The sequence below is a fragment of the Harpia harpyja genome, chromosome 1, assembly GCF_026419915.1.
Source record: "Harpia harpyja isolate bHarHar1 chromosome 1, bHarHar1 primary haplotype, whole genome shotgun sequence".
Classification (NCBI taxonomy): Eukaryota; Metazoa; Chordata; class Aves; order Accipitriformes; family Accipitridae; genus Harpia; species Harpia harpyja.
In genome coordinates, this window is record NC_068940.1 from 101,504,515 (window position 1) to 101,530,641 (window position 26,127).

Consider the following 26,127-nt stretch of genomic DNA (forward strand, 5'->3'; position numbering starts at 1 on the left):
CCACTCCTTGGGAATCATAAGTTAAGAGTACATACATAGACAAATGTTATCTGCAGTGAAATACAACATCAAATGTAACTCTGTGTGTGTCTCACACAAACATTGCATGTACAATCATGCAAACCCCACTGTTAAGATTACATGATCAGGCATCTGAAAATTGGAAACAGATACACAGAGTGTGCTGAAATTAAGAGGAAGGTGTGTTATGTGTAAAATAAAACTGCAGTATATTTAGTGTCTGATAGTAACTGCAATATATTCAGCGTATGATAATAAGGGCATTAAATGTTACAACAAGAAAAACAGGAGGAAGAGAGACTATTCATTCTATCTGGCAGGTATTTACTACTAGAACTAAGTTCCATGCTTACAGGAAGTGCTTGGCAGAGTTGTACAACCAAAGCTCTTTTTCTTTCATAATGCATTAGGTCATTGCTGGGCTCATCACCGCTGTGCGGAGTGGTCATTGGGAGTCTGCCAGACTGAAGAGCAGCTATCGGTGAACGTGGACAAAGCTGTTGTCTCAGGGAGCACAGAAGTGAGTAAAAAGACTTGAATGCTGAAGCCAGTAAGAAGATAGGGGGTGGGGTTGAACAAAAGATAGTAGACTTATGCAATACAAATAATGACCAAAAATCCACATACAGATCTCTGAGCTCACATTTATAATAAGGTTTCTTTGGACAGGTCTCCATGATAAAATCTACTCTTGCAATTTATTAAAAAGGCTTATGGATTTGATTGGAATATATCATTAATTTAGTTGTGAGTTAACTAGAATGTAGGAAGTACCGGACTGACCAAAACAAAATACAGACACAAGAAAAGTTGAGTTCAAATTAGCAAATGCCCTGCTAGGTAGAGGAAATACTTATTTTGCCAGTTTATATTCTGAAATGATATGACTCAAATATAGTAAAAAAAAAAAAAATGGTCAATTACTTTCATACCAGTTTAAAAAATCAGGTTAGTATAGGAAAACTACTGTTTACCACAGAGCCTATGTTGTTACTTTAAATATCGATATATAAATCTTTAGTTTTTTAATTTGAAATAGTAATGTATTTGGAAAACGAGGTTCCTTTGAAAAGGACAGACTGCTTCTGGTGTCATATTCTGATAGCATTTTGAAATGATGGAGAGACATATTTCACATTGTTTTTACCTCGTGTAGCTATATTTTTTTGGTTGTATTTAATCGTGTCTGGTAGATTATTTTAATAATTCTAGTTTTTTTCTATACTAATGAGCCTTGCTATCAACAAATCTGTATAATTTTTGCTGTTTTCCCATGATCATGCTTAGGCTTATTTTTACTTCATTCTTCATGTTTTTCATGCATTATATGAAAACAAAAAAAATGCAGAAGATACCAGTAAATGTTCTCTATTGTGTGGACTAAAAAGCTGTTTTAAATCAGTCTTTCAATACAAGCCATACAAGCCATATAATACAGCTTTCCTTGCACCTTCTACTTTTACTCATATTGAATAAATGCTTTGCTTTGAATAATTTAATTGATTTCTGTGTATCTGCTTTCAAAATTAAAGACTATTCAGAATGAATGAACCTGACAGTATTAACTTCTAGATGAGCTTGAAGACGTTAGAACATTTGTGTGTGTGTGTGTCTATGTATAAAAAATTATAAAAAGAATTGAAAGAACATCCAAGATCGGTTGGTTTGGGTGTGGGGGGTTTTTTGGTGTTTTGTTTTGTTTTGTTTTTTTAAATCTCACTGCTGAAAAGTTTTCGTCTCTTTGTTTTTGGCTGATGATAGTGGCTTGTAGCCATTTTGTGATCAGTTAATTCCCATCTGCAGTCATTTTTATTATGATATTCTGGTTTCTAACAGAAATCCTTGCCGCAGTGTTCAAGCTTGTGTTTTGCTCTATGGAATTTCATCCTGTTTCCTTTATTTCAGTTCCATTTCTATCTGTATGGTACCTTGTTCCTCCCCTGTGCCTCAGGGTGATGGTGCCTCACCTTCATGTCATCAGTACATTTTAAGTTTTGTGTAGATGTTTATAATGCAAATATTTACATAAAAATTCTTGAGGAATGCAGCATTTCTCTGGTGTTATAGTTTCCATTTCAGCCATGTCTTTTCATGGGCTGTTCTGTAGCTTCTCTACTAATCTTTTCAAATTCTGCAAATAATTTTTAGATATCCCTGTTGCACATGTTTCAGTGCAATGCAGAGAGATGAGAGAAATTGGAATCGAGTGCCATTCTGTGTATTTTCTATTCAATCTTTGCTGAAACCATTGAGAAACTTTCTTTGCTCTAATAGAGCAGTCAGCCAGCAAAGGATGACGTTGGTTTGGTTATTCTCTTTTATCCTTCTTGTGACATCCCCAGGGAGAGCAGAGTAAAAGCGCAACTGTGATTGATTCTAGAGGAATTGCTAGACGAAATGGGACATCTTTATCCCATGATCACACCAGGGAATTTTTTGCTTTTAATTTTTTTCAAGAAATAAGAAGCAAACTCTTCTGTAGTTCTCTGTTCCTGACCATGGAGCAGCAACGTGGGGGTTGCTCAAAGAGTTTATGTATAACTGGTTTGGGGCCCAAGTAATCCTGTGTTTGCTTGTGTCCAGGCTGTAGTGCTTGGTAATAATTTTTCCACTGCTTTTTAACTTACTGCTAAGCTAAAGAAGGCACAAAAAAGTATGAGGTGCTGGTTATTGTATGTGATAGTGGAAAAGCGTAAGGGAAGAAATTTTCTTCACGTGAGGTTATTTTAGAAAGTTGTGAATGAAAGGTATAGCAATTAATGTATGCTTTTGCATTTACAGCTGCTTGTGCTTTGCTTTTGCTAAAATTTTGGGCTTTCTAATGTGATGTTACTGCATTTTAAAAGTAAAGTTTCTATTTAAATGTTCTCAATACTGTTGGCAATGCAGATGCAAGTATGCGCTTAGGGCATACAGAAAAATAGTTTAAATAAAAACAAGCTGTATGCTATTTCCTCTACTTGCCACCAAATTTACTTAGGGTTTTGTTGTTGTTGTTTGCTTGGTTGGGGATTTCTGTCTTCTTGGAAGTCCCTCTGGCATGACATGGGTTTATGATGTGGTCTGCAGCATTGACATCTTTCCTTAGCTGGGAAGGTATGTTTTCTTTTCCTTATGTTTGTATAGAGATTAATTTTAGACATGTAACAAACTTTTTCTTGATAGTATAGTCCGTTGGTTTAGGTCTTTTAATTTGTGGAGAGCTTTTGGGGGCTGTTCTTACCTTGAGGCTCTCTAGCTTGTAAGTTACATTCATGTTTCTCATTAGTTAAGTTGCCTGTTGTTTGCAAATCTGTTTTAACTGGATATGACAGTGTTTCTTATTACTCTGTTTATGGTTTGAGATGTCCATTTGGCTTCACTGAACTTGTGATTGCATTAATAAAGCTTGTGTGGACATATTTCATTGACCTATTCCAAAGCATGTATGTTAATTCATTTTGGTTTTCTTCTTGGCACATGTTTGCTGAAGGTTTAAAATACACTGTAGAGATCTCAGTATCTGTGCATGTTTCACAAAATACCCTGCTTAGCTTGTCTTTCTTCTTCAGCTCTTTCTTTTCATTCACTCATTTTGAAGTCCTGGCAAAGACATCTGACCAGTTTGTTACAGGTATTTGTGTCTAGACATAGGTGGGTTCTTTGACTTTCTTTCAAAGTCTTGGGTTTGCCTCTCTTTAGTGTTAATGAGTGCACATACATACATCTGTATATGTGAGGTGTTTGAAATCTTGTGCATGATGTTGTTTTATAATAACTGACAAATAAAAGCTGGAATACGCAGTTAAGTTTACGGTAGTAGATGTGCTCTAGCCCATACGGGTGGTGTAGGTGACTCATTTCATCTCATTGCTTGTCTTGCTTACCTTGCTTATCTCAGCAAGTGAGAGTCATGGATTTTCTCAGAACCACTTTCTAGGTTTAAAAAGGTCATAAGGAAGAACTGGTGATCCAGGTGACAAGCATAGCATCAGAAGAGCTTTTCTCAAAGTGACTCTTAAGAATTCACACACTTATCTCTAGAGCTTGTATAGTATGTAAGTTGAAGAGCCTGCACACCCAGCTATGGCAGTTCCTTCCCCCACTACTTTTAATAGGTTTTGATGGGATTTTGGAGTAATTTTGGTTTGAGTTTTGAAACAAAAGAACCCTTTGGAATATAGACGGGGGAGAGAAAACATCCGGTGATTTGCTTGATCCAAAACTTAACTAAATTTTCTTGTAGTTCATAAGTGCTCTACTCAGTATATAAAAATTACCATAGTAGAGAAGCTGTCATATTGTCAGCTTTATGAAGATAGATTTTTATCAGTAAGGTGTTTCTGCAGATATTTGTGGTGGGATGCAAAGACGGTATGAAATGGAGACTTAGTAAGATAAAATAAGCAAAGGAAACTGAACAGAAAACAGTTTTTGCTGAAAAAAGTAATAGATGTGTACAAGTAGAGTTTTCTGCTTTTTCTTGTATTTCTGGCTTCAGTCTTATGCTTTTTTAACTATGCTGCTTTTTGATATTTGGAAGTGTGAACTTACTGGCATTACCATTTAAAATTGAGGCCTTTAGGGCTTGCATCTGCTCAGCTTTTAACAACAGTGGTTTCTGAAATATTTTCAGGTATTTTTAAATACTGCTTTGTAATTTCCTTGTTTATTTTACGTATATTGAGTAGGTGGCTGTTTCTCTATAGTCAGCTGAGGAGCTAATAAAGTTTACTACTTGTCTGCCTTACGGTGTCTAGCCATAGCTCTTCTGTATGCTACAAAGTCCCAGATAAGGTCAGCTGCTTTTTTCCCCTAATATGCAAGTAGCTCAATTCAAGAAGTGTATTTAAGGAAGGTGCAGTAGATAATGTGTTTGAACCCCTTTTGAACAAACTGTACACAAGAAACGAATGCAATTGTAACTTTCCCAGCCAGCTTTCTCTTCTGATAAGATGTAGAAAGCAGTTTACAGTTCTGGGAGAGTTTGTCAAGGACACTAAAGTCAAAGAAAACAGTATTGGTGGAAACCAGGGAGGTTCCTATCTACTTAAAGACTGAATAGGGGAAACATGATAGTAATGGAGTGTCTAAAGCAGTGATTCTAAAAAACTGTGTTACTGTGTTTCCATTTTATAAAATGTGGCTTTCTGTATAGCTCTTTGCATATTTACCTACTTCACAGCTTTCATTTTTCCAGTAATAGTCAAGTGTTTCTTCAGGACCAAGACTCTTGCAGCCAGACAGCTGAAAAATTGCTGTCTTCTCCCACCCATCCATTATTTATTTATTTAATTTTTTTTTCAGTTAATCAGGGCAGTATCTTCTCTCTGTACAAGGCAGCTGTTTTCAGCTCCTGCTGAGTTTCTGCAGGCATTGTTTGGCACGTTATCATTGCTGGGAACTGTAGGAGTTGTTGCTTTGCATAGAGGCAAACTAATCAATGGTATCTTGCCTTGTTCCAGACTCAAAACGATCTGCTGTTTTGACACTCCTCTCTCCTGCAAGCCCTTTTCACATGGTAACACAATCTTGAAATTTTTTTTTAACGCAGCTTCCCTTGAATTCTGTCACCAGAAGTAGGAGATTGTGCTGTTTGTAGATGCTTCCAAGTTGGGGCAATGTCACAAGGCTTGCATATTAAATATCTCACTCAAACTGTTTCTTAAAGCCCTTTCCATCTACTGTTTTTAATTCTTTGCTCTTTGCTCAAGACTCAATTCTAGCATGATGCTTACCAAGCTAGACCATAAAGATACAAATTGAGGGGAAAGTTGGGAAGCATTGAAAATGTTTATACTTTTTTTTTTTTTTAAAGTGTTTGTCCATATTTTGACTGTATCTTCACCCCTTAGCCTCAGTACACTTCTGATGTTGTTGAGACTTGTCCATGTTTTTAGTGGTATGTGTGTATGTTTACTTGTGCTGCTTTAAGTTGAAAACTGATTTGGCTAAACTGATACTTCCTTTTGTTGTTCCTTGTGTGTAAAGATAAGCATCAACATTTTAATATACTATTAACTTCATACACTGTGGAGGATTGTGCGCATTTAGCCATAGCAATTTTTCAGCTAGTTTTACTTTTTGTGGGCATAAAAACTGTGTGTGAAAAATGGTTTAGATAACAGAATCCTGAAGATAGGGACGGTGTTGGCTTCACATATGTCTCGACATAGCTGGACAGAGCATGCAGCGATGTCTTTTTTTTGAGATAAGAGTGCAGGATTTGCAGTTCCTTGATGCTCTAAAAGCTCCCTTCTTCTTTTCTCATTATTGGAAGAGCTAGTAATTCTTAAAGCCAGGGAAAAATGCATAAAGAACGTCATCTGTCATAATTTATACCATTTCTGGGCAGAGTCCTCTGTATTTACCCATTTTTCAAGGAGAAGCTTTGTAATGTGATACTAAACGAGCAGCTCTGGTATTCAGAAGTTCCTCTCCCAACTCTTGGGGTTTTTTTATGGTACTTTTGCACGCACAAGGCGCTTGGCTTCTCTTCATCTTCCTTCACTGCAGCTTGGGACTGACTACCTGGCTGCCCTATTGGAGTGGCTTCTGAATTTATCTTACAGAGTGGGGGGTTTTTTCCTGTAGTTGCTTTTGTCTTGCCACTGGGGAAGGAAGTACTGCAAGAAGTATTCTTCCAAAATAACATTTCTACTTTTTTTATGGGTTGCTGCCTCATAGAGAACTCTAGCACAGAAAGTGCTAGAGAAAGACTGGAGAAGACTCATCAAGAAGACACTTCCATATGGTTTTGGTCAGTTTAGTAGTTTCATTCAGTTCCTAGCATGTTTTAGAAATTCTGTAACAGTTTGGCTGTGGGGGCCATGAGGTATTTCGGTTTTCGATGAATTTCCCTCTTGTTATTTTGGAGTTTCTCTAGAGATTTGTAGCCATTTCCCTGCCTATGATGACAAGCTTTGTACTTCAAGGAAAGACATAGTGACTAAGGATACAGCTTTGGAAACATTTTAACACTGTAAATTATCATCCATGAATTAGTCTGTTCCAGAATGGTTGGGATTTTGGTCATCTAAAGCCAGATCATTTGTGTCTTGGAGAATGTGAATCAGACTGTACTTACAGCTTGTTAATGACATCAGAAATGTTATGTCAATTATTTTATAACTGTTTTCCAAGTTCTGCAAAGCAGCTGTGGTATCTTAAAATTATCATAGTCGGTTTTGGATTACTACATGTAATTCTTCTGGAACACCTTTGTACATGATAAATGATGTCAGTTCAGCTTTGGTAAATCTATTCACGTTCAAGAGCTGCCATGGGACCTGTATGTGCATTCAGTTTTTTGCAGGTCCAGCAGTTTGAGAACAGATATTTGCCTGCTTAGTAAGATTTACAACTTAATTCTCTTAAATAACTGTCACATGAACAACGATTAAAGTATTCTTTCATTTGAACCAAAATAAGCTTTACCATGACGTACTCTTGTTCATTTGAAGTCATTGTCCTGTAGTAGCTGCTTTGAAAAGCATACAGCAAAATAGAGGAACGAGTCATAGGGAAGAAGTGAGAATAAGCAGGTAAGAAGGAAGAAGGTTGTCATTTGAAATAACTAGGATTATTGAAAAATTCACCCTTTCCTGTTTTCTTCTCACCTATAATCTGACTCTAGGAGCCAAAGCAAATAAAGCGTAATTTAATATACTTCATGCAAAAAACCCCCAACAACTAGCTTTTTGCCTAGTAGTTGTTTTTAAACCTATAGTCACTTTTGCCAAATTTTTGTGATTTTTTTGTTTGTTTGTTTCAAATTATCCAGTGGGATTTTGTGCATTCTATTTTTTCTTCTGCAGTGAAACATGGAACAGAAAAAACTAAATTACAGTTCTTACAGACAAAGAATTTTGTTCCCTGTCAAAACACACCACCTTTAAAACTGAGTTTAGGACTCAGCTCTCAAAAGACAGTTTTCAGCTTCCCCAATTGTCTCCTAGACCACATTTTCTATTACAAAATAAAATACATTTTTCTATATCCCTGCTGCTATTTAAGAAAATGAAGTAATAGTTAAAACTGGGTAGATGTGAATCAAGAACTTTACCCTTCTCTGCTTCTAATACGTTTTTGTAATTATTTTGACACATAAAGTATGGATACCTTGGGATCTAATCTAAGTGTGGGACTCCACACTTGGATGTGGATCTTCAATGATGTATTTAAAAGTTTGAAAGGATTGCTTTGAAATAGAGTGGTGTGTCTGAATAGTATGATCATAAAGTGAGAGGCAGTAGCGTGTGGAAGAAATGTGGCTAATGTAAAGTCTAAACACTTCTGACGAAAAAAAGAGTCTGAAATAGATTTTAATTTTGAATTTTCCATTTAGTGAGAAAGAAAACTTATTTATTTTACTAGTGTTTCTGTTGTAATTGTTGCTCACTCATGAATACTTTGATACTTGAGTAAGTCTGCATACGTTACTGAAAGAGAGATTGTTTATAAGTGTTGATTGTGATAGTCTGATTGAGATTTGCTGAATGAATAGCTGATCTGTTTTTTCTTTCCCCACCAGTTGTTAGATGGATTAATATTTCAGATTTGTACTATCTGATATGAAATATGCTCTTATCATTAAGTAACTTTTCAAGTCAGCCTGCCAATGAAAAAAATAAGGGGATAAAAAGGTACAGTATTAAACTTGTTTCTGAGATAATCTGATAAATATTAGGCTATCTGAATTTGTGCCTAACCAAAATTTAATTTTAAAGAAATACGTAATTTTTCACTTATTTTTTCCATTATTTAACATATTTATTGTTAACATTCCAATAAAGCTAGTACTATGCTTCAGCATGTTAAGGTCTTTGGAAATTTATGAGTGGAAAAGTCTATTATAAATGTGAAGAAATACTTATTTCAAGGTTATGTGACACATCCCTGATTTAGCATTTTTTAAAATTAGCATTTCAAGAAACAGAAAATGTTCCTTTCTTTAGAGACATAAAACACACTGTTCTGTTCATGTGCTAATATACAGTAGAGTATCAATGTACCAAATGTTGGCAAAGCGTTTGATTTAGAGCTTTTTCTGGGTACTTGTTTTGGGAGTTTGATTCTTAATAAGTGCAAGTACTTTAACGTGACTTTCAGCCTTTATAGTAGTTCTTTGCTTTATAACCTGTTATCATCATGATTCTGACCTGTTGACTAGAAAAAGGAGCACATGATAATGTGAGACCAATTTAGCTATAGTTAATTTTTATATCGTCTTCAACATGTTGAGTCTATTTACAAGAGGAAGGCAGGCATTAATTTATGAACTAGTTTGGAGGAGCATTTGTTTTCAGATGAAGCAGAAGAAAATACATTTTTAAACTTTTTTTTTTTTTTGAGATTTTTCTTTTGATTTGCTTCATCCTGAGCCTTCTGTGAAATAACAGCTGTGTTTGTATCCCTACCTTTTTGTTTCAAAGTATATGAAAAACCACTGTGAATTTGTCTGCACAGCAAGTAGTATTGTCAGTGCACATTATAACTCACTGATTAGAGTGAAACCGTGTCTTGTTCCTTCTTTGGTCTGTAAGAAATAAGTGGTAGAGCTTAACCCCTGCCAGCTGTTGCAAAGGGACAGTGACTGGTGCATGTATTCTAATACATACATTTTAGGTTTAGGTAATAAACTTTATTCAGAGTAAGAGAGGACTTTGCATAAACCGTCAGTTTTTTCCAGTGCATGAATACAATTTCTCTGACTTCATTGCCCAGTTCCCCCTGCAATTTTGCAGACCTGAACAGAAGCACAATGTCATTTCTAGAAAAATGATCTTCCCGTAATAACTGCGTTTCTGGAACACAGTAGCAAATGAGGAGGGAAAAGACGCGGATTACTTAGAGAGCATAAGACGTCTTTCCCTAAGATGGTTCATACAGCTTCATCTAAAGTAAAGTGTTTGATTTTTCAGCCTCACCCATTCCTTTTTCTTTCCCACTGCAGTGGTGCCAGGAGGCTATTCTGTGGGAGCTCACCCTGTAAGTGCTCCCTTGGCACTGAAGTCGGAGAGCAGAGTCAGCCTTAAGAGTTTTCAGTCTGTGGGTTTTTTCAAGAAGAATGCTTTGAAAAATGCACCTTTCTTGAACTCTAGATGTCGAATAGGTGGGTACTAGAATCAGGGGAGAGAAATTGTTGCTACAAAGACATTTCTGAGAGGGTTTTGATGCTGAATAGGCGATAGGCATTGCAGATGCTAAGGGCAGTCTGCGAGGTGTAGGAAGCAGACAAAGTGGACTAGGGGCACAGAGAGAGACTGAGAGGGAAGCAGCAATAGCCCAGAAATGAAAGCCGAAAAGCCTAGCTGAGAAACATGAAAGGGCCTATGTTCCTGAAGGAATTTCCAGTGCAGGTTTCTTTTATTCAGTAACATTCAGTGAAATAATTTACTGAAAGCTCTGAAGTGAAATTGTTTAGTGTGTGTTCCAAACTGGTGAAGTGTATTTCACAAAGACCTTTTCTTCCTTTTTGCATGACTTGAGTAGAAAACACTTTTCATAGTACGCCCAAAGAAATTCTCTATTTTCTTTTTTCTTCCCCCCACCACCCCCCTTTCTTAAATGTTACTCTAAGCATTAAGGCAGGGACATACTAGTTCACGTTGAGGTGGCACTCTGTTGCTGGGCATTTCATTTCAAGGTTTTGTAATCTATCTATACCAAGTTATTTCAGGGGCTTATGTGTTAAAAACAGGGAGAACATGATCTCTGAAGGGCAAAGAAAGCCCACTAAAGAAAAATCGCACTGTCTCTTAAATCAAGATTGTACCTTCTTCCTCAGCTAGCGCTTCAGTTAGCTGGTGGGACTGACCTATTTTGGTGTTTTGTCGTAGAACATGAAAATACAGATGCTTTGGGCTCTCCCTTTCTCCTGTCTTTCTATGCTCAGCAGCAGTAGCATAGTCCTTCAAGGTCTACAAAAGAAAGAAAATGACAATAGAATGCCCCCAAATTTTAAATGTGGGACAAGTAAATAACAAAATGTTCTTTTAAAAATCTATGAAAATATTTACAAATTTATTTAAATTATTATCCCAATTTCAGCAGGTAAGAAGACTGGAGGTCTGTATATATTAAAAAAAAGGCAGGAAACCATACCCATCTCTTAACAAGCATGTCAACAGTAAGCCCATAGAAACTTACACAAGGAAGTGTAGGAGTACCACCTATCTCCTCACTTCTGTAGGTATTTGAATGCAACCCTCATTTTCCTACCTTACTGCCACCTCACTCGTGGCTGCTTCGTATTTAAATATTTTATATTCAGTCTTTTCCGTAGCTAATGTGGATCGATCTGTTGCTTTTTTTTAATGTTAGTGCTTAAGGGTCTAATTTTGCCTTTGTGTGGTGGCTACATTTATGAAAAAAGATTAATCAGTCTTTTGTAGTTAATATTGGTTAGTTTTAGTCAAGGACGGGTTCTCATTGTGCTTTGAGCATTATAGAAATAAAAAGGCATCTTCCTTGCCTTCAGAAGCTTAGTCTTTAATAGATAGCACAAAAAAATAAAATAAAGGGAAAAAATACCCCTATGGGACAAGTTATAGGTATATTTTTTGAGCTGTAGCATTGTTTGGTTAGTGTTAGACAACTGACTAATCTTGGTTTTGTAGCAGTTTCCCTTTTAAATAGTATTTTATTTAATAATATCTTTTAAATTCTTCATGGATGGTGGGTCACATGCTTTTTTTTTTTTTTCAACAAAAACTTTAAAGTTCAGACTCTTTAGTGAAATTAGAATTATAAAGTGGTTTTGATTACTCCAATCAAAAGAGTCTGAGTAATATTTTTCCTGCTAATATAAATTATATTATGGGTTTTCATTTGGGGTTTTCACCCATCCTCAAAAAAATCATACAAACATTTTAATTTAAAACTCAGGAGTACTCATATTAGTCTGTTGGCATCAGTTTGCTTTTAAGCAGTAGCCCAAGAACTGCTTCTTGAGATTGGTCTACTCAGCAGCTTGAAAATCAAACCATTAGCAAAAAATAGTTTTGAACTCCCTAAAGATTTTGTTATTGACTTCCATTAGTGTAAATTCTGTCCCAGAGTTGCAGATTGAGCATAAATATTGCAGGCATCAGTATGAAGTCGTGCCATTAATGCAGGTGTCCTTGAGTGTTTTTTTAATAACATGGAACAAATCACGCATGAGAGAGACATCTTAAGAATCTTCACAAATGTGGACCAACCGCCCTTTATGTGCAAGTGCATAAAACACTCAGTGATAAATACAGACATTACTTGCATTAAAGCTCTTTTTTCTAATGATCTAGGCTACTATTGATAGTCATCTCTTTATGAGAAAGAATTAATATTGTTTATTTTCTTTTATATAATTGTCCTCTCCATTCTGCAGATCTGACCTGGGAATAAAATGCAGGCAGACAATGATAGGTCTGCTGCCACTAATGAACTTGTAGGTGTTCCATGAATCATAGTCATAATTAATATTAAATAATAAGAATCCAATTAAATAATATTAATTGAAGAACTGATGAAGTGGCATGTTCTCAAATCAGCTTAAGCTTTTTTACCAGTGTGTTTTTTCTTCAGTGATATTAATGTATTCCTTCAAAGATGTCATGTTCCTGTTCAGTACATTTGGGGGGAAAAGTAGCTGTCATGAAATAAATAAAAAACTATTTGCCTCCTGGAGCATCTAATGTTGGAAAAACTTGGTGCACTCTACATATATTGCTGTGATATGGTCTCACTTCAGATACAGTGAGAATACATGTTTTCAATCTGCAATCTAGACAGGTTTTTTTTTTTTAACAACACTGCAGGTATTTCCACATCTAGCCTCCTCCCTTCCAATTTTTAATTCATAAAGTAACATTTCCTTCTGTTTAAAAAATTTTCCTCCACTCTGCTTCTGTATGACGTTGCCTTGTAAAGAACTGGGAAGAGTGGCAGATTCTGCAGAGTACGTAGTGAATCTGGATCTAAAACTCCTGTCAAATATCCAAGCAAATACTGGTATATTTTTTTCCTTTCAATTACTGCAGGTTGTTATGGCATTATTAGGTGTTATTTGTATGGTACTTCCAGGGAGATGTGTTGACAAATCATAAACCTTTAAAGGCGAATAGAGACTTTTAGAGAAATAATACGAGAAGACAGTTCAGTTGCTATCATCATTCTTTGAGCTTTGTAAGGAAAATGCTGATCTTCCAAAATGTAAATGGATTTGATACGTTGAATAGGTAAGAGTTTCACGTTTTCCAAATGTCATATCAGGTGAGTGGTGTTTTTAATGAGAGTAACTTGAAATAGATTGTGAATTGTTGGGAAGACTGTTACCGTTCTGCATCCATCACATCAGAATGTGCCTTGGGCACTTCCAGAATGTTTGCTTTCTGTCAGACATAAAATATTGTGATGGATAAATCCCCCAGTAAAGGTCGGACCTGGCAGCAATGCTCACTCATCTGAGAAACTAAAAGGTCAGAATACTCAAGGTTCTGGTAAGACTAGAAGCTGAACATCACAGTAAGGTATGGTTGTACTTCCACTCTTAATTTTATGCGAGCCTGTTGTTATTTGGTAGTTCTGGAAGTTCATTTCTGTAGGCGAGTGCACTGTTACAGCCTTATGCACCAGTTCAGTGTTTTTCAGCCTTTGCTGAACTCCTTTAATTGAAATAAATCCATTTTGTGGTAAACCATCTCTTGCCTTATGGGTGTTTCTAGTAAAGTATGCATCCTAGCACTGTGACAGCATTGTTATCTTAACACTACCACAGAATTAGAATGATCATCTGATGCTAAGATTTCTATGCCATCAGAAAAAAATGGTTTTAGAAAACAGTGATTGAATCTTGATTGTTTTAACCATCTGAACAGTCTCTCTTAATACTACTGGACCACTCACATGAATTAGCTGAGCAGCCTGTGTCTCTTGAAGAGTTTATTTGTAGATGATTATGATTATTAAGCCTAGGAACCACAGTGAAGCAGACTTCCCACTGTGTTAGTGTGGACAGTCTATGTTTAGGGCTTGTAACTTTGCTGTGGATTTACAGCCTGGTCTGTGTGGAGCAGCAGGAAAATGCGCTGTCCAGAGTGTAACGCGGAATCCAAAATACGACTCTCAGAATCTCAGGCTGGCTTGTGCTCTTTCTCCAGGCCCACGTCTTTTGTTGAACCAAATTATTTCCCCTTCCCTAGTTCTGATGCATTATTCATGTTATTTCAATACAGTTTTACTTTAGAAAAAGGAATGGGATTTCCCCATTTTATTGTAAACATTGTGAGAAAGAGCTTTTAGGACATTATTCTAGTCCTAGTTTAGCAGTAACCAGGTAAGAATAAAAATACCAAAACCTCCTTTGCCTGTCATTAGAGATTAAGGAAAAGCATTATGAAGAAATAGGAGTGTGCTTTGTTTGACGTGTTTTCTGTTTGCTACATATGAAACAGAAGCTTTGTCTAACTGTGCCATACTCCTTCAGGAGTGTAAGAAGCCTGTTATACATAGCAACATTAAAAACCACACAGAATCTTGTAGTGGAGAAAAGCAATTTTAATGTAAAAGAGACCAGGTGGGAATTGGTGCCAGAACAGAAGTAAATATGTACATTTACTAAGGAGATCTGTGACACATAAAGCATAACACTATTTCCTGGCAGTTTTTTCCATTTGATGGCACTAATATCTGTATAATTAAGAGCAATGAAAGTATTCAGAGGAAAACTGTATACTGTTATAAACCATTCTTTTTTTAATTGAACAGCTGTAATTTCTACCAATGGAACAAACTATGTTATAAGAAAATGATTATTAGTTTAAAATGCAAAGTTAAATGAATGCAAAATTAACAAACAGATGGTGAAGAATTATTGTGTTTTATTTTACTCCTGGGTAAAAGGGCTCATGCATGATTGTAAAAATGTCATCACACTTCGTAAACCTGAAAGCAAACAGAATTTGCAGTTGTGCACATCTGTTTTGGGACACTGCTAAAGGGTTAGAAGAATCAATGTTGTTTTCAAATAAGGGTATTCATCAAAAGGATATCATTTACTTAACAGTTATGGCTTCTGCTAAGCATCAGACTTAATGTTCTGTGGAATTCATTACAAAATTTGGCAGCTTTTTTCTTCACAAGCTACTGAGGCAGCATGCCGCAAAACGAAACGAACAGCCCCTTCTTATCCTCCCCTCCCTGAACCCCAGAACAACAGTTGAATTACCTGCTAAATATTTGACCAGCAATTTCAGGATTTAAAATTCTAGGTCAAGATGTCGCACTTCATGATGCTTGCCCAAGGAATGTCAGTGATGGAATAAGATGGAAAGATAAGGGGCTTATTTGTTTATTTCAGTAGCTAGTGAATTAAAAAAAGGATTACATAATGTTTGGGGATACCATGTTTCGGGAGGAGGAATGGGAGAAATATGTGTAAATGACTAATTTAGTCAAATTGAAAAAAAACCTAAAAGCCCCAGCCAGATAAAGCATGTGAAGCTTTTATTAGAAGAGAAATTATATTAATGTTTCAAGCTGGTAGTTTCAAAGTATGCCATCTAATTGCTTTATTTGAGCTCAATTTACAAAAATTAGTGAACTGAAGATGTAGGATTTTGTTTACGATGACTCTGTGCCATTTGGAGAGTGCAATTTAGGAACAGCCAAGGAAATAGGAATTATGAACAATAAGGTACTGATTGCAGTCAGTGGGGAAGGAATACTAAGGAGGTGCTCACTAATGAGGAAGGTATTAAAGGCAGGAAATTCTTGTATTTTTTTATGTCTCTACATAATCCAGAGTTCCTTGTCATGCCATCCCTACTATTACCTTGTAAATTAGGCGTATCATTGAGTATATGTAGTGACTTTCGCTGACTTTAACTTTCTGTTAAACTGAGTTAATACATCTACAAAATCTTTGTTAAAAGAATGCATTATTAAGACTACAAAATCAAACACACAAAGTTAGGGCATGCCAGAAGACAGGTTGTCTGCACACAATTAATAACCTTTGCACACAATTGATATCCTTTGTGCGTATGCCTGATTATGCAGTCTTTAATTGTATGATCACATGCAGAACAGCTTAGTGCCCAGTTCAGTCCATAGAATGGACATTGCTGTCAGTGCAAACCTCTTGAATATTACATTTTTTCACTGTTGTTCAATGTGTAGGTATGTAGACTATTCAAATACTGCTGAAAGGAAAGAATTACTCATTTCCGCATGAGTTTTTCTATGATGTTTCTACTATAATAAACATGTGAATAACTTGTCTATAAATTTTTCAAAATAGCAGATCTATGTGGCTTTTTTATGCATCTTAGGCTTCATTTTCCCCAAGAGAAGTTGAATTTTTTCTTTTTTTCTTTTTTGTTTTTTACTTTAAAATACCTGCTAATTTGGATGGCAGATTGGAAGAGTTTCAAAAATACTCAGACTTACTTAAAGAGTTGCACTGATATTGCAGTTTTCTTCACTCCGTTGGAGTTGTGAGTGCACAATCTATGTAGAAATCAAGGCTATTTTTAGGGCAAAAAAACCCCCAAGCTTTTAACAGTAAGGTTAAGGACTAAAAAAACCTTAAGAAAAATTTTACTTAGTGCCCTGCCCAATATCATAAAGGAGCTCTATGAAAGAAGTGAAACTAGAACTGTTTTGCAGGTCATCATTCAGTTGCTGTAACTAAGTGATATTTTTTTTTTTCTCTCACAAGAAATCCACAACTTTTTTCAATACATATGTTTTTCCCCTCCCCAAATTAAGCACAGGCCTACAAGTAACAGGTTTCTTTAATGCAGAGACTCCTTTTAAGAGGTCTATTTTATGCACTAAATCCATGTTTGGTGTACAATCTTTTTTGTGTTTTAATGTACATACATAGTTATAGTTGTGCATATGTGTGTCTGTTCGTTCCTTTATCTGTGTCTCTGTGGGTGTGTGTAGCCTTGTAATTGTCTGACTATATCATTTCCTTGCATTAGGGAAAAAAAGGAAAACTGCATGTTTAAAACCTTTATGGCTACATACAGACCTCTGCTATTTGAGCTGGCAAAGCAATAGCTGCGTAGCACTCGGAGTCAGAGGACAGCATACTTTTCCTTCTTGCAGTCTTCATCCAATTGCAGTTGCCTCAGACTTGTGACTTTTTGTTCAAGTTGATTTTTTAGACACTTCCACTCTTCCTCGTTCTTCCTGCATCCCCTCTCCTTAACTTTTCTATTCCCTTTCCCTGGGTTCCTTTTGAGATCTGTCCCTTCACCATTTCTTCTGTCTTAGCACATCAGTTCCCTCAGCTCTTCATCCAATTTTAGTGCCCAGTTTTAGTTAACTGGCCCTTGAAGTCTCATCCCTGCCCCTTCTCAGCTTTCATCTCCATCCATGGTTTCTCCTCCCAGTCTCATCAGACTCATTCACACAGTGTAGTTTGTCCCTTTTGTCTCTTTGACCCATATTTGTCCGTCTGCCGGTGTACTGGATACTTTTGTTCCCCAGACGATTTAAGTGACAGTAGTTATCAAGAGCCTTAGGGATGTCTGCTTTCCATTCCAGTGGCTTATTGTGCTTAGGCTTAGAGTATTTATTACAGACTTCCTCTCTCTAATCCTTGTCAGACTGAAGCAATCTTTGCAGGAGGTACATGTAGTCCGATCAGTGCTAGAAATTGGAGAGGATCAGTCATGATCAATGACAGTAGATTTTTCTGTGATTTTTCACTGGCAGACTTTTGGAAGTGTTTTACATTTAAAAAAAATAGTTTTCCCAAGCTTGGTCACATCTGGATAGATCTGCAGGGTAAGGGCAAAAGTTGCATCCCCCACACTAAAATTCCTGCCAAATTGCAAGGCCTGTGAGTGAGGTTGTATTTAAGATGAGCAAAATGTTTTTCTTACTGACTTTTCTCAGAAATGGCTGGAAAGTTTTGACTAAGTGTTCCGAAAGTATATAAGAGAATTTAGGCATGTGTTATGTGAAGCTTTAGCCCAACTTTTTATCATTCAGAAAACTTACATGAATCGAACAGAATTTATATGTGAATCTTTGTAAGTAGTATCCATTCATATCCCTTCACGGATAGTGCCACGCTGACAAAACCTTTGGTGTGGACTTAGCTGTGTTACCAATAGAGAACTTCTGGCAACATGTTTTAGGCAGGCTTCAGCTCAAGACTGTCATCTAAATTTAGACCTCCCTGTGGACGTGTCTACCTATGAGCTGTGTTTAAATTCCAATTACAAGCAATGGAGACCTGGATGGTATTGTCAATGGAGCCTGAAAATGGACACCCACTGTTTGGTCAACTGAATTGCGATGAAGCAAATTCCATAAAATGACTAAGTCTCTGCTAAGTGTAATGGGAGCTTAAACACTTGGCTCATATATAGACACAAAATTTAGAGCCTGAAGTTTGAATGTCCTTGTCACAAGCCTTGGGTCGTTTGGAAGTACAGTGTGACTGTATCAGCAGTAAATTCTCCTTTCATTGAGTTTCTATTAAATGGCTTTGCAGATGTAATTATGCCAGCCTAGCTGTAGCTACAGAGGATCTGTAGCATAGACAACCTACAGAATGCTTAAGCCACTTCAGAATCCTTATATGTGATTTAGGAACATAGAAGCTGTGCTGGATTAGACAGAAAGTTGACTTCATCCCAGTATCTTCCACAGTGACCAGTAACAGATGCCTAGAGAAGATCACTAAACAACAAGCATGTAGCAATGTTTCCCCAATTATTTTTTTTTTTTATAAGCCTCCAACAATTTGTGGCTCAGACTGTGCTCTGCCAACAAAAAGAAATGTCTACACGTACTTCTTAAGACCTTCCCAGCGTGAATCAAATGGAACTGGCACAATAGTCTTGTTTTCTGAGCCTGCCAAAAAGCAGTCTTAAACCAAAGCTGATGATTTCTGTTCTTGCCTTGTTTGTCCTGAAGTTGCTGATGCTGAAGCCTAATAATCACAATTTAAATTACATTAAACATTATTGACGTTCTCATTGTTGACATGCTAACTAAACAACATGCTCATGTGTGCCCTTCTGTCACGGTGGATATTAGATGAGAATTAAGGGAATAGTTGTTTGTTAGCTGTGAGAAAGCTTAGACTCAAAACATTTACATTATCCCAAATCTGGTAGAAAGTGAGAAGGTGAATAAAAAAAATGCTTTTCCTCATCAAAGTGTGAAAAAAGCAGCAAAGGCAGAGTCTGTGGAGGAAATCATATGCATGCAGTTATTCCACTAGCTTATATAATGAGGAGAATACAGCTTCAAGGCACACAAACCGTTCTGTGGAGCTTCTGAATAGACAAGGGTTTGGGAACGTTTCAGATAATATGAGGAAGGATTTGTGCACCATAAGGTTTGCATGTTTTCCTCTGCCTATTTCAGGTTTCAAATAAAAAATTCTCCCTTAGCAAGCTTGCTTCTTAGAGGTTATTAACCTATCACAACTATTACAAAAAACACTCCTGCAAAACATGAATGCTTTATTGTCCCAATCTTTAGATGCCTTGATATCAACACCATTTATTTAATGTAATTTTTTATAAAGGTGAGAAAAGGAGGCAACTGGTGGGAAGGAGGAACAAAGTTGAGACTCGTAGAGAGCCTGAAATCTCCACACTTGACGGGACTTTCACTTTCTGCCTTGATTACGTGTATTGAGTCACTGGTAGTGGTGTTAGTTATTAACATTTGTATCTTCTTACCTTTGTTCCTTATTCCTGTATAGATAACTGGGCAGGTTGCAGACAGTATCTAGTACCTAGGAGTATCTAGTCAAGAATTCTGCATTAGGAGACAGTCTTTGTCAGTCATGTGTTGAGCTTGGCCAAATTGCATCTCTTCTGGTTGTCCATGGTTTTTGATACGGTTTTAGAAGCAAAACTTGATAGTTTGTTTCTACAGTTGTGATTTTTCAATTTTTTTTTTGTTAAGGTTACTTCAGAGTACTCAGAGCAGGAAGGATACACTGTAGTAAAGTTTTAATACATGCTGTCTCTAAGAACATTATAGTTTTAAATTATTGTTAGTGAAATTGGAATTTTAATTTCAATTTTTGTATGTGTTAAGGATTGAGGAACAAAAGTAACTGATGACTGATTGACTTGCTTGTTATAAATTAATACAAAATTAATTGATTGCTTAATACAAAATTAAAAAATTAAAAGTACTTAAAAAATTTCCAGTACTCCTGGAAACGCATGTTACTTAGTACCTTTTCTAATCAGTAGTTCAATTGAAAGCCATTAATTCTTTTTATGTTGCCACCTTACTGCATTGTGCTCTTAAATGCTTTATGGTACTTAAAACAGTGTATTTGACATTAGAGGTGCTAATGGTGATTAGTGTCTATAAGCAATATAAAGCTTTTTCTAGATGATGGAGCAGTCAATGAAAATTATCAGAACTACCAGAAAACATATTTCATTAGTCACTGTTTATACTAAAATTTTTTTGCAGTCTCGTTAATGACAGGATGTTAAGGTCCAGTTCTCCTTAGTTATAGGTTTGTATGGTAGCAGTTTTCAGTAGCTAAACAGTCTGAAATTTGTTCTTACCAGTAATACATTAAATTGTTTAACTAAGGACGGATGGCTTGTGTGCATTTTTGGTTACACTATCATAAAATTAAAATTACTTTTTGTTATCACAGGGTTTGTTGGCTGACATCTTTAAAGCTAAGTAAGTTCATAATCAGTGAAAACCTTTTGTCATTTTGCTTAAAAAACATTTTGCAATACCTAATACTAACATTTAACTTTACTGCACTGATCAGGTTGCAACTAAGTATTTATTCAAAGTCTCTATTTCAGCCCTTCTTTAATGTCTGCCTCCGAAGGGTTGCTACTTGTCCAGTTGCTGAGACAGTAGTACTATGAAGTAATTCTAAGGGCACAGAGGATGTACTCCCATACAACTAGAAAAGAGAGGAGGTGATTGATCAGGTTTTCTTATGTTTTCTGTTAATTCACGTAGTTCTTCATCTTTCACTGTATTTGTGTAAGTGTTATATTTGATCCAATGGGATTAGTGAATAAAGGGAATTTCAAAATGAAATTTGAAAGAACATATAGCTATTTGCTTTTAACAATGAGATGCTTTTCTGTCTGTATGAAGAAAATCAGATGAAAAAGGTGAAAAAGACCAAGTAGAAGGAGGTGTGGGCAGTTTTAAATCATGGAAATTACGATAGTAAGAAGTAGCAGAAGTATGGATGTGATCAGAGCTTTCTTGTCATGGGTGAGTGTACTAGGAGCTTGCTGAAGAAAACAGTCGGTAACCAATGAAGGACTTTTTGAGTAGGAAAATAGTCTGCTGACACTGCTTTAGTGATGTTTATTTTGTTGAATGTACTGTGAATAAGTAATGAACTATCTCTCTAGTTTTCTGACACCTTGTAAAGTTTTTTTTCTGTAGAACAGGACTGTAAAATTACTTGATCCTTGAACAAAACAGTGTTCGGCTTGCTTTGACAGCTTGCCATTTTCCTATACCTACCCTTTGAATACTCAGATTCAGCTTCCACCCCCTTCACATAACGCCTTATTTTCTGCTCGTGCTAATGAAATTGAAGACTCCGTACTGCCTCCATCACTGTTACTGTCCTCATACAGTGTGGTAAAGAGACTTGGCGTTTTACTGCGAATGTGATTTATTCCTTCCTTCCACCCCCTACTGTACTGATGCCATATTTTAGCAATAGAGTAGTAAAGTAGTATTTGGGTTTGTTTAGCAGAGCTTTTGATTTTTTTTTTTAATTAATATACTTCACTGTTCATATCCTTACTTTCTTCATGAAGGTTAGTTAGTCATAATAGCTGCATAGTTGTTTTTTGGGGTCATAGCATGTGGCCTGGTTTCAGAGAAGTGTTGGCTTCTGCTGCTGGAAAAGTAACCCTTCTCATCAACAGCTGTTGCCAGAAAAATCCCTTTGGGCATTTGTTTCTTCAGACTGCTTTATCTCTCTTATAAATTCAGCAAATGTTGATATTCTGTGCTTTTTATTTGCTTCAGATGATATATACCACATTGTTTTTAAAGTGTGTATTTTACTTAGCTGCCAAATGCTTTTCATTGCCAGTGCAGTTTAGCAGATGGATTTAAAGGGTTCAATTAAATGTAATTTGGGCTTCCGTTTTTCTTCCAGCATCTTTACATGGTTCCTTAAATCAACATCAACATTTTTCAAGGCTTTGCAGTAATCCTGTAGTTTGCTCATTTCTAATAATTTCATCATTTAGTCATATAGCATTTGGGAAAAGGTATATTCTGATTTTACATTTGTTATGTATAATTTTTGATTAGTGGTTTTGAAAAACAGATGTGATGTTTAAAAACGCCATTTATATTGCTGTTTAATCCATTATTCCCAGCTTTTAGTAAATGTTGGATTCTTTGAGTGCTTGCAGTTCTTCATAATTGTCTTTCCTGATTAGATAATTCTTAAGGGTTTATTATGGGTTCCAACAAAGTCTCTGTTGAATACTTTCTTGAGGGACACGTTTTGGACCTTAGCTCCTCCCAGGTTCCCGTTCCTACTGTTTCTTAGTGAGTAATACCTTTGAAAAATGTGTGGCCTGTCTGTAAGAGTTGGGCCTTAGCTGTAATCTGGGCATCTCAATTGGCTGTAGGAGTGTCAAGTACAAAATAGTGCAGTGGGGTTTATGCTGTTTAAAGTGCAGCTGCAGTTCATGAAGGTGGAGGCTTTGGGCTACATTTTCATGATTTCACATCAGACTTCAGGATTTACCTTCTACAGCATTCTCAGCAAGTGTTTACTGAATGTGTTGTTTCCTAAAATGAGTTTCTTGCATGACTTTGGCTTTGTTGGCAGTCCTTAACTGTCATTACTTTTAGTACCTTCTTTACCTGCTTCAGGAACTCCTTGTTATTGTTTGCTTATCTTGTCCCCCCTCCTCTTCTCTGCATTTTGGCTGGTAAAGTAACAGAATACATCTTTTCCATACTGTTAGTAGGTGTTAGAGACATGGGTAGAGGTGAGATGTCCTGCAGCTCTAAGAGTAGACTTAGCATTGTAGCACAGAAACATGGCAGTAGTTGTCCTTAGTGACCTGTTTTAATTTCTGTGCTGAAGCGTTTTATCTTTTTACATTGCAGTTGTGTTTAGCATAAACGAATATTTTTTCTTTCTCTTGTCCATGAGTTGTGGTGCAGGCAGATATTTTGCTGAAGACGTTAATTTCATCTGGTTTCAAGAATATCAATGTAGCTGTTAACACGGCCAGCTTTGTGATTTGTATTTTCATATGGGCTGGTTTTGATATCTGTAGAATTGTAGTAGCACTATTTCATGCCTAACTTCATGCCAGGCTTTGAAACAGAGAATAATTATGGTAATAAATATTGCCCGTATTCTAAGAATTAAGGAGATGCCGTATGTAACTTTTCTTTGATTCGGTTTATGTTCATATTTGGATGTAACTTGACACTTGAGCTAGTAATCAAACATGCCAGTGTTTGTGTTACATTTTTATTATGAAAAATGAGAGTCCCCAAGCTCAGTTGTTGCTGTATGTTATGTATGCCTTCCTGTGAGCTACTGACCTGTTTTTTCTTAAGTTTATTCCACATCTTACGGTGCTGTGCTCTAGCCTTAAAAGTATTGTTGCCTTGGTGAAAAAGTACAAAAGCATGTTACAGTGCTTCAGGGACTATAATGAATCCAAGAAAGAAAAAAGACTGATTAACTGAATCGGAAAGGTGTGGGTGATACTTTACAAGCAGACTGATAGAATCTGTTCCCTCTTGACTGGAGAACTGGAAGGTTATTGGGTAGCTCTTTCTGAGAAATTATTTCTTTACAAATGTGACTATGGTCTCTAATAATAATCATGCTTATTTATGACTTCTCAAAGTTCTGTGGTGATATTTGTGTAGCCTTGAATGGAGAGATGAGAAGAAAGTGCTAGGTTATGTAATGCATCATCATCCCAGAGAGAATTGTATAACGTCAGTAAGATTTTCAATAGAACATGATACTTCATTTCCATTTGCATTTCTGATTACAGTGTCTACAGTTTTACATTACAACTTACAGAGCTAGGTGGTTTTTAGTTATAACCTATTGACAGCATAGTGTGGTCTGCCTTTATTACTCAGAATAAGTCTCCAAGCCTCTACTGACGGCATAGCTCAAGTTAGATAACTTCTAAAAGAAAAATGCTTTTCTGTGACAAGAAGAATCTTGGTCATCATCATCGGGGTGAATTTAGAGTGGGTTTCATTAAACATTTTAAGTTGGAAAGGTATGGGGGTGCCACTGAAAGACACAGTCCACTAGCTTCCTTCTCCTCAGCATTCACTCTCTTCTACTGGCCGAGTTGTTTGTCTGTTAAATGAAGCTGGGGAACAGATCTAGCTGAAAAATGACAAGAAAAAAATAGTTTTTGAACAATCTGTTATGTTTGTTTTTCAGCGATGTGCATATTGTAAGCACCTTGGAGCCACTATCAAATGCTGTGAAGAGAAATGTACCCAGATGTACCATTACCCCTGTGCTGCTGGAGCAGGCACATTTCAGGATTTCAGTAACTTGTCCCTCCTTTGTCCAGACCATATTGATCAGGCTCCTGAAAGATGTAAGTACACTGTATTCAAATGACACAATTAGTACCAGGTTTTATGAAAACTTATCTGTGTCAGGATCAGCTTAAGAGTGCATTCGTTTAGACCTGTTTTCCGAGTTCATGTACCTAAGAGTTCACGTATGTTCAGGTATGAGAAAGATGCAAGTTCATACTCCTCTGTTTTTAAAGACTGACAGTGGTGCACAGCAAAGTTAGTATTTTTCTTTTTTTTAATGACAGAACATGGGAAGGGTTTACTCGTAAGACTTGTCTTCCATCAGGTTTTAGTTCAAATCCATAGGCTTGCTTACTTGTCCTAACTCAAGTTAGGCAACCATATTGCAAACACTTCAGCTAAATAATAGATTTAGATCTGTTAGGAGCTTTATTTTGTACCTGTTCTAAGGGAGAGTTGGTCCTAAAGCTCTCAGTTTTATCTTGAGGAGAATAAAACTGTTTCCTTTGGTAAGACTTTATTAAGGTTTAAAATGAACATACTTTTGTTACGAGAAGATTAGTTGAGTATATCAGAAAACCAAATTAAAGGAGTAGTTAAGTATATTAATTAAATTTGAATTTCATAGAATGATCAAGTTGTATATGCATAAGAACTACTAAAGAATTTCTTGGCTTCGTTGGGTTCATTGAATTGTTCATAATTTTGAACGAAAAAATAATTTAAAAAATAATTTCTTTGTAGCAAAGGAAGAAGCAAATTGTGCAGTGTGTGACAGCCCTGGAGACCTCTTGGATCAACTTTTTTGTACTACCTGTGGCCAGCACTACCATGGGATGTGCCTGGACATACAAGTTACACCTTTAAAAAGAGCAGGTTGGCAGTGTCCTGATTGCAAAGTGTGCCAGAACTGCAAGTAAGTGAGACTTAAAGGACGTGGAGGAGGACAGTGTGAGATTTATGTGCTGTGATTTTAAAACATCTATTATATTAACTGTTCTTTTTTCCAAAAAGCTTAGATTATTTGCCCAGATACATCTGTTATGATACTACATTAAGTAGCTGAACAGACCCTTGTGTTGGGAACTTTATTCTAAAAAAGCTAAGCTGAAACTCCTGTGGATTATACCCCCAGAGTTACCATTATCTCGGCAGGTTCTGGAGAGCAGCAAAACCTTCTGACTTTTTCCTCCTTTTATACAGGAGGATTTTTCTCAAATTTACCAAATTAACAAATTAGTTTACTGTAGTGCCTTTACAGTCTGGGAACCTGTGCTCTTACTCAGCTGACATTTCAGCTGTGCATGTACCACAAACTGGGTAGGTCCCCTGCATTAGGCCCTCTCTTCTATTTCGTAATATCTTTCAGAGGCACTTAATGAGTCATTATGAAAACAAAAACATGGCTTAGTTGAACAAAGAAAAAAAGTGACATGAGTGACCATGATTGAATTGTTACCCCAGACAAGTACTGAGACAATGAAACATAATTGTTGCGATATCCTAAGGGTTCACTTAGAAAACTCTGACCGCTTGTATGCTTGTTCTTACATAACTTAATCTGATGGGCACTGCAGGGTCCTTTTGCTTGCT

General features: G+C 36.4%; 1 protein-coding gene across 16 annotated transcripts in view; it reads left to right on the top strand.

The window, feature by feature from the left end:
• KMT2C (lysine methyltransferase 2C) overlaps nt 1-26,127 on the top strand; it is a 201,057-nt gene that overhangs the window by 80,720 nt on the left and 94,210 nt on the right. For all 16 annotated transcript variants that reach the window (XM_052807044.1, XM_052806979.1, XM_052807007.1 and 13 more), the window contains 3 exons: nt 432-541; nt 24,428-24,590; nt 25,279-25,450. In XM_052807044.1, the coding sequence (XP_052663004.1) occupies nt 432-541; nt 24,428-24,590; nt 25,279-25,450 (445 nt within the window). The remainder of the gene's footprint in view (nt 1-431; nt 542-24,427; nt 24,591-25,278; nt 25,451-26,127) is intronic.